This window comes from Notamacropus eugenii, chromosome 1 (genome assembly GCF_028372415.1).
Source record: "Notamacropus eugenii isolate mMacEug1 chromosome 1, mMacEug1.pri_v2, whole genome shotgun sequence".
Classification (NCBI taxonomy): Eukaryota; Metazoa; Chordata; class Mammalia; order Diprotodontia; family Macropodidae; genus Notamacropus; species Notamacropus eugenii.
In genome coordinates, this window is record NC_092872.1 from 545,865,017 (window position 1) to 545,875,124 (window position 10,108).

Below are 10,108 nucleotides of genomic sequence, written 5' to 3' on the forward strand. Positions count from 1 at the left end.
TTTCTATGACAATCAGTTAAAGAATAGTTGCTGCTCTGTATTTCCTCACTGGGGGAGGGTGTTCTTAAATCAATGAAATTTCAGATTCAGTGAAAACAAACAAAAAACTTTGTTGAAAGTTAAAAAAATGATAATTATTAAGCACCTATTATATTCCAGGCATTATGATAGGTGCTGTGGATATATAAATCTAATTATAATGGCATTTGATCAGCCCCTTACTTATGAGCTAATTCCAATGGAAACAACTGTGTACTTATAAGTTACTTTCACCTGACATCATATTTCTCATAAGTAATCAATGATGTCAGGTGAGGCATGATTACATAAACTGTAGAAAATGAAAGGAAAACTAGTTTGGAAGTCAAATATGAGTTGTAAGTTTTACTTCCATTCCTTGTATGTAATCTTCCCAAATTGCAAAATGAAGGAGGTGAACTAGTTGATCTCTGAGGTTCCTTCTAGATTTAAATTCTATGAAATTATCTCTCTTTTCTTTTCAGGTCAGGGCCCTGTCTAAGGCTTTCCCAAATCTGGATTCTGCCATCTATCTTATTAGTATCTCTCCTAGTTCATATCATCTTCAAATGGAACAATAGAGCTTCTTATTATGTCTTTAGACATTTAAAGGAAAATCATGTTGACCAGAACAGGATCACAGACAAAACACTGTGTGACTCTATATAAGAACCCACTGTAGGCTGATGGATGCAAAATATAAGCTCTTTAAGGGCAAGCATTATTTAATGTTTGCCATAATATCTCTCTATCGAAGGTTAAGGTGGATTTTTGTTAGGCAGAATTTTGTAAGGTAGAACTTTGTTAATCAATTGATTAGTGAACTCATTCTGCTGGCAAGCATTCATAGTGTTCTTTTGTAAATGCCTACAAGTCTGTTAACCAACTCTAATTAGTCTTCCTTTTTTTCTCCAAGGATCAATGTCCAACAAACAAGTTCCACCTTCTCTTCATAGTTTTCCAACTGAGAAAGTCCTACTCAATGCCTCATTATGGCATTTAGATGACCTCGAGTTCTCAGAAACTATGCCAGTAGATGATCAGTTCCTGAAAGTCCTACAATACTGAAAAAACTAAGTCTGTGGTAGTAATTTGTATTTGTTGGCCAAAGACCAGGCTAGCTAAGTGCAGAAAAGCATTTTGGCCTCTAAGTAATTATCAATTCTTTGGCTACAGAGACTGGTTAAACAAACATATAGAAAACAAGTCTAAAATATAGGACATAAATATGAATATAGAATAAACATAAATAATATATGTATATATTATATATGGTTGTAAAATAGGATAAAATGAATATATAGAGAGCTTTGTTTAATGCCCGACAGTTTTCTCAGTAATGCTGTTGCAATGATGGAACAGAGGACAGAGGAAGCTAAGAATAATTTTTTTTAATTGTTCCAGACATATTAATTAATTCATCTTTTCTTAGTATTTTGTCTAAATACCAAATAAGTGAAATATTCCTAGTAACATTACAGCACATCCATATAAACTTTCTAAGTATAAAAGCAACCAAAACTAAGAAAGAACTTAAAGATGATAGAATGATGGCTTATAGATATTCTAGAGAAGCAAATGAAAATACTGTCAGAATCAGATTCAACATACAACTAAGAGCAAAAAGAAGTGTAAATGAATTGCCTGAAGATAAGTGTAGTTTATAAGACAATGACTATCACAGAAAGTGAAGAAATAAGGAAATTTTGTGAAGAACTTAACATGATCTTCTAAACCACCGTTTCTCAAAAGGGGTGATACCATTCCCTAGGGGGTACTGAAATAATCCAGGGAGTGCAGTAGTGGTCTCAGATACACACACACACACACACACACACACACACACACGTATATATGTATATGTGTATGTGTGTATATATGTATGTATGTGCATATATCTATCTCCATATGTATCTATGTATCTATATGAGAGAGAAAGAGGGAGGGGCACAGCGTGAGCTGAATGTGAAAGGATGATATATTAAAAAGAAAATTAAGGTTTGAGAGGAATGTACCAGGAGAAAGAGAAAGGGAGAGGTAGAATGTAGTAAATCGTTTCACATAAAAGAGGCAAGAAAGAGCTTTTGCAATGGAGGGGAAGAAGTGGAAGGTGAGAGGAAATAAATGAACCTTCCTTAAACCAGATTTGGCTTCAGGAAGGAATGACATACACACTCAATTACCCTACAGGAAAGCAAAGAGGAAGAGGATAAGGGAGGGAGGATAATAGAAGGGATGGCAGTTTAGAGGAAGGGGTACTTTGGTAGAGGGACAAGTCAAAGGAGAGAATTGAAAAAGTGGAGGGTGGGACAGAATAGAGGGAAATTTAGTCTGCCTTTTACAACATGACTTATGGAGGTGTTTTGCATGACCACACATGTATGACCTATATTGAATTGCTTGCCTTCTCAATGAGGGTGGATGGGGAGGGGGCAAAGGAGAGAATGTGAAACTGAAACTTTAAAAATGAATGTTAGAGGTTGTTGCTACATACAAATAGGAAATAAGCTATATAGGCAATGGGATATAGAAACCTATCTTACCCTACAGAAAAATAGAAGGGATGGGGATGGGGAGGTGATAGAAGGGAGGACAGATTGGAAGAAAGGGCAATCAGAATACATGCTGTCCTTGTGTGGAGGTAGGGGGGAGACAGGGAGAAAATTTGAAATTCAAAATTTTGTGGAAGTGAATGTTGAAAACTGAAAATAAATGTATTAAAACACACACACAACCCCTCCCCCAAATAACATGTATAAAAACAGTGATGTGCACAAAAAGTTATATGAGACATATCCAGAGATATATGTAAATAGAAATGGATATTAGCCATGATACTATTGCATTAAGTATAATTTGACTCTGGCCATCCAACCTATTCTAAATCCATGTGCTTACATTTTCAGCTAATCCATGTCTTTCTATCTTTTACTACAGAAATAGAATGAAATATTAATTGAACATTTTTTTAAAAATTTAGGTAAATTTCATCCATATTATTTCCCTTATTAGTTTAGTAATACTATCAGAAAAGGAAATGAAGTTAATGTTCTCTGAACTCTTTTCAAAGAAGCCATGTTTATGCTTGGTAATCACAACTTCCCTTTCTGGATGTTTATTTATTTATTTCTTTAAAGGTACATTCTAGAAGTTTTCTACTGATTTGCAGACTTTCTCTTTTTATTTGTGAATTGGTACAATGATTGCTACTGCTCCTATTTTACATAATCTTTCAAAATTCACTGACAGTTTAGTAATCCCATCTGCCAGTCCTTAAGGATCAAAGAATACAATTCACCTGGGCCAATTATTCTCTTCCTATCACCTTACTTATCTCAAGCAACAACTCCCTGATAGTCATTTGTGTTTGCTCATTTCCACTGTCTTTTTGGAGAAAACAATAACAACAAAAAGAATCAAGAAGTGTTTTGTTCTCCCTGTCAGTTATCTTCATCCCATCCACCTCATGCAAAGTTTCTATTGCTCCATGATATTCCCTTTTAAAAAAAAAAATAAATATAGCTAAACGCAAAGCAAATTAGATTAAAAAACAAACAAAAAAACCCAACTTTTTTGCTGTATTTGGTGTTCCCTAGTTTCAATTCATACTGAGCTATAGCATTACTAACAATTTTTATAGTAATGTATTATGCTTATTTTCATAATCTCTTACCTGGTCTTACTTCCATCTGTAAGACATTTACTGAGGTTTTGAGTGAGTTCTCTGTGCATCTACACTGTTCTTTTCAGACAAATACCCTTCTCATTAAAATGATTTCCCTATGTTTCAGAATTTCATTATTTAAGCCCCCTCCCCTTTCTTCCCCTAACTTTTCCTAAAGCATGTTCCTCTATGGGATTTTATCTATCTTTTGTCTAAACCTTTAGGAATCTATCTTACCAAAACCAGTTTGTATGTCAAATTATCTTCTGATTTTTTTCTCATTTTCTAACACTTCCTTCTAAGATCCTTTTATTTTAACCCCCAGCAAATAGTTCATTATCTGTTAGTAAGACTCAGATCCAGAAGAGAATGTCATATTACCTTCAAAATGATTATCTTTAATTAACTCTATACTTATCTTGGATCTTTTCTTCCAAGCATCCTCAACATTTTAACAGTATCCAACACATAGTCAATGCTTAATAATTGCTTCTTGCTTGATTGGTCTGTACCTATGCCTTTTGAAGAATGAATTTATAAAAATAAAACATCACTTCAATAAGTAATTAGCTGCTCTGCTTTCAGGAGAGGGAGAGGGAGATGGAGGGAAAAGGAGAGAGGGAGAGAAGGAGAGAGAGAGAAAGACAGAGAGAGAGACACACACACACACAGAGAGAGAGAGAGAGAGAGAGAGAGAGAGAGAGAGAGAGAGAGAGAGAGAGAGAGAGAGAGAGAGAGAGAGAGAGAAATTATATGACTGGTGATTCAAATCCCCAATCACTATTAAATCATGTCTCTGTGACAGACTGGTGATGTGTTTTCCAAACTTGTCATCTTTTTTTTCCTCTCCAAATGCTCCATATTATACTCCAATAACAAAATTATTTCTGTTTCTTCCTCTCTGGAGCTTTATTTAGATTCCCCCCTCTAGCTCCTCAATATCCTCACATTATCATGTCTTCTTGACACATAGTGGCCCCTCATCCATTTTTACCTATCCTATTTTCACTGAATAAATCTGCTATGAATTTCTTTTTAGTAAATCTCAGCAATACCTCTACACTAAGACATCTGGTTCTTATCATTCTGTACATTCTGGTTTCTGACTGCATCAATCAACCACAATTCCTCTCTGCAAAGTTACTAATTATATCTTAACTCTCAAGTCTAATGACCTTTTTCTCAATTCTTAGCCTTCTTGACCTCTCTGCAGCTTTTTTGCATTATAGATCACCTTCTCCTCCTTGATGTTTTCTCCTCTCTATGTTTTTGTAACAATACTCTCCCCTATCCTTCCTCCCACTTATAAGTCCACTCCTCATTTTCTTATGTTGTATCTTTATACAGATCGTACCCAGTAACTGAGTGTCCCACAGAGCTCTTTCTTGGGTCTTCTTCTCATCTTTCTTTATATTAGTTTACTTTGTGATCTTATCAGGTCCCATAGATTCAACTTTTATCTCCATCCTGATGATTCTTAAAATATACCTATTTAGCCCTAACCTTTCTGCTGACATTCAGGATCCCATCTCCAATTGTCTATTGACCATCTCTAACTGGATGTTTTGTAGACATCTTGATTTCAATGTTTAAAAGTGAACTCATATTTTCACCTAAACCCTCACCCCCTCCAAACTTTCCTATTACTGTTAAGGCCACCACCACCCTCTCAGTCCCCCAGGCTCACAATCTAGGTGTCATTCTTGCCTTTTCCCTCTTTTTCACCCCTTATATTCAATTTATTGAGAAATCTTGTTGATTTTGTCTTCACAGCTCTTACATATAATCAGTTCTCTTTGATGTTGCCACTATCCTTGTGCAGGCCCTCATCCCCTCAGACCTGCCCTATTGCAATAATCTGCGGGTGACTCTGCTTACTTCAAGTTTCTCCCCATTGCAGTTCTTTCTCTACTCAGCTATCAACGTGATTTTTAAGCACACTTCCTTCTTCATAAATAACTCCCTATTACCTTCTGGATCAAATACAAAATCCTGTTTGGCTTTTAAAACCTTTATAACCAGCCTCTCCCTACCTTTCCAGTCTTTTTATACCTTACACCTCTCTCCCCTATGTGCTCATGCAGTGTCATTGATCTCTTTACTGGACTTTGAACAAGATACTCCATCTTCTGACTCTGGGCATTTTCACTGTGTCCCCCATGCATGGAATGCTTTCCCTCATCTCTGTCTCCTGTCTTCCTTAATTTCCCTCAAGTCTCATCTAAAAATCCCATCTTCTACAAGAAGCCTTTCCAAATCCATCTTAATTCTAGTACCTTCCCTTTGTTGATTACTTCCAAATTATCCTATATATTGTTTGTTCTTATATAGTTATTTGAAAGTTGACTATTTCATTAGACTGGAATGTCCTCAAGGGCAAGGTCAGTTTTTTACCTTTCTTTGTATCCTTAGCACTTAGCACAGTGACAGGCACACAGTAAGCACTCCATAAATGTGTACTCAAGTGTACTTTAGAAATTTGAGTATAGTCACTTGAGACAATGACTTTTGTCTCATATGAATTCTGGGCATTTAAACTTCAATTCTTCTTTCATATTCTCTATCATATCTAATGCTGTGGTTCAGTTTTTTTAAAGTCATGTCTGACTCCTTATGACCCCATTTGGAGTTTTCTTGGTAAAGATACTAGAGTGGTTTGACATTTCCTTTTCCAGTTAATTTTACAGATAAGGAACTGAAGCAAACAGTGTTAAGTGATTTGCCCAGAGTCACACAACTAGTATGTGTCTAAGGCTAGATTTAAACTCAGGAAGATGAGTCTTTATGACTTCAAGCCTGACGCTCTATTCATACAGTTTTTTTTCTTCTCCTGCCCTCTTTAGTTTGAAGGCCTTTGAATTAGATTTCCAAGACAACTGACAAGTACATTCTTGCCAATTTTTATAAGCAATGTTCCCTCTCAAGACAAAGATCTTTTGTACATGTGTTATAAACAGAAATCCATATCTGATTTTCAGACACCACACTCTTAAATAGACTTTTGCTTTCCAAATTATTTTTTTCCCTTCTGTATCCATTTTCTTCAGTGATAAATGGAGGAAAACATGCCTTTGTCCTTGCTGTCTTCAGTTTCTTACTGAAAACTTCAATCATTGCCAACACTTTTTAGGTTACTTGTGGTAGAAATTTCTTTTACATTGATTTATAAGTCAATAGATATCATTGGTTTAGATAAACCTTGGAACATTCCTTGTTATATCTTAGATACAGGCCTCATGGACAAAATGGACCCCTAATTTGTTGTTATTAGGTTGAGAAGTCTCAGAACCCTTGCGTAGAGAATCACCAAATATTGCTATTCTGTTCTTCTTCTGAAAACACTAGATATAGTCAAGAGGAGTTGGACATGATGTACGTGACTTAACATCACTTCAGTTATATAGAAATAGAGTTGATTTGGTTTCGTACCCAGCAACCCCCATTCGCAGCTCAGTAAGATCCATATATGGAGGTTTTAAATTAACGGTAAAAATGAACCTATCCAGCTGGAGACCTAGGAGAATTCCTTTAATGAAGTGTAGATGAATTCTTTGATTAAGTTTGAAAGAGAGCTTGATGTAATACCGTATTACTATCCCCGTATTTTCTGTAACTACATTAACTTAACAGTGATACTAAATCCATGTCCCTTTCCCACATATGTGTAAAATGAAAGAGTTCTAGTAGATGACATTTAATATTCCTTCCATTTCTAAATCTATGATCCTGTGATCCCATGTATCCAAATTGTGCCTGCTTTCTATTGAACTCTGATTCCTTTAAATAGTAATAATAATTATTATCAAGTGAATAATGTGTGATTATCTGGCTTTTGACCCAGATTCCTCACTTTTTTTCTGTCTTTAGACCAAAGGCAGTTAAAATTCCTGAGCTAGTATCCATAGTCTATGTCCCTGTCTATATGTGGACACTTATCTAAGTCACATGAGCTCCTAAAAGTGAGGGAATTACCAAGATGAACTGTTGAGGTAAAAAGGGATCTCAAAGTGATCATTATCTCACACTCTCTCATTCAGCCTGATGCACTATTTGTGACTCAGATTTACTCTTTCACTCCTGAATCCTGTGTCATTGTAATGAATTTCATAATTCCTGACCTTGGATCTAGGTCAGAACTGGTTATAGAATCTACTCTGCTCACTGGTTCCTCTTAAAGACAACCTAGGAATTATAAGGAATTTTTATGATACTTGGTGTAGATGATGACCAACATAAGGTTTTAGATTAATAAAAGAATAGATTCTATCTGGGAGGTAAATAGCTACTACTAACACCTTATTCCTCACCATTCAATGTTCCATTACCATTGTAGGTCCTCATAGCCTCTTGGCATCCTGACCATGTTGGAAGAAAACATCAGTAAGGTGACTGAGTTCATCCTTGTGGGCTTCCCTACTTCTTTCTGGCTTCAGATTCTGCTTTTCATCCTCTTTCTTGGAACCTACTTGTTAGTGTTGGTGGAAAATTTGGTTATCATCCTCACTGTCTGGGCTAATGGTTCCCTCCATAAGCCTATGTACTACTTTCTGGGTAGCATGTCTTTCCTGGAGATATGGTACATTTCTGTCACTGTCCCCAAGATGCTGGCTGGCTTTCTTCTTCACCCTAATACCATCTCCTTCTTGGGCTGCATGACTCAACTCTACTTCTTCCTTTCACTTGCCTGCACAGAGTGTGTACTCCTGGCTGCCATGGCATATGATCGTTATGTAGCAATCTGCCAACCACTCCACTACCCAGTCATCATGACCATAGAACTCTGTATCCAACTGACTGCCATCTCCTGGGTATGTGGCTTCTCTATTGCTATAATCAAGGTGTACTTCATCTCATGTGTCACCTTCTGTGGTCACAATGTGTTAAACCACTTTTTTTGTGATGTTTCTCCCATCCTCAAACTGGCCTGCAAGAACTTTTCCATGGCTGAGATGGTGGATTTTATTCTAGCCATTATTATCCTTGTGTTCCCTTTCTTAGCCACTGTTCTCTCCTATGGCTTCATTATCTCCACTGTCCTGCGCATCCCCTCAGCTTCTGGAAGGCAAAAAGCCTTCTCCACCTGTGGTTCCCACCTCACAGTGGTGATAATCTTTTACATGGCTGTAATTTTTATGTATGTTCGGCCCCGGGCTATTGCTTCATTTAACTCCAACAAACTGATCTCAGCCACGTATGTAGTATTCACACCTATGCTGAATCCTATCATTTATTGCCTAAGGAATCAAGAGGTCAAAGGTGCCATCAGAAAGACCCTGAGCAGTAGCTGGGTCATAATCCTAAGAGATTCCTCATTCTAAACTCCTATTTGTGAGTCAAGTATGGTGCTGATAACCAAACTCATCTGGGATAAAGTAAACAAAGGGATCTATAGAATAATTTATCTATTGAACATTGAAGTAAAGAATGTAAGTAAGTTCCGAATGAGATTTGCAGCAGAGATGCAAGAATTATTCAATATTAAATGTCAATTATCATATTTACAATTACATTTACTATAATAACCATACAAAATTAAATATAATTTAAAATATATGACTACATAAATAAATGCAAAAAAGCTTTGAGAAAGGTACCGTAGTTATTCACAATAAAAATCCTAAAATAAATAAATATATATAAGAAAGCATGTCAGAAAAAGTTTTAAAACATAACCAACAAAATTAATCATAAAAGATGAAATAGACCATTCCAATTATGTAAAATTGGAGAACTTTTAAAGGAAAAAATACTTTAATAGGAAGAGAAATTGGTAAAAGGTAAAAAAATATTTACATGAAATATCTCTGAAGAATGTCTGATACACAAGCTATATAAGGGACTATTATAAGTGCATGCTTTTCCAAAGTCTTAGTGCAGTTTTAAGCTTTAATAACTTCAGAAATAAAATGTTGCAAACTTACTGGAAAAATCATTTGACAGTATAATTACTTAAATTTCATTTACGTTGGTTTAATTTTTTGAATTCCAAGTGATGAAGAAAAAAAGATGAGCAGAAGTAAATTTCAAAAACCAAGAACTACAATTATTTCAATGAAGAATCACTGGAGATCATCTGAATACGTACAAGGATAAAGCAACGGTGCTTAACAGAAATAAAAGACTTAGATAAATGAAGATATATACATTATTCATGATTGGGTCAGGTCAGTATGATAAATTTGGGAAATTATCTAAATGAATTTACAGATTTACTATTAGTCTAATCAAATATTCATTTGGTTACATATATATCTAATTATAACCATGATATTAATTTAGAAACTCCAAAAATTTTTGAATCTTAGGGAAAATAATGAAGAAAAAAAACTAGGAATGAAAGGGCCCTAGAATTTCTACATCTAGAACAATTTTATAAAGCAATATTCATGAAAATATATGGTAGTCATTTAAGAATAGAAAAGTAAG

At 35.4% G+C, this 10,108-nt stretch overlaps 1 protein-coding gene across 1 annotated transcript; it reads left to right on the forward strand.

Moving 5' to 3' along the window:
* The first annotated feature begins 8,043 nt into the window (after positions 1–8,043).
* On the forward strand, positions 8,044–9,000 carry LOC140527385 (olfactory receptor 6B9-like). The gene has a single exon (XM_072644285.1). The coding sequence runs from the start codon at positions 8,044–8,046 to the stop codon at positions 8,998–9,000; it is 957 nt and encodes a 318-aa protein (XP_072500386.1).
* The last annotated feature ends 1,108 nt before the right edge of the window (positions 9,001–10,108 follow it).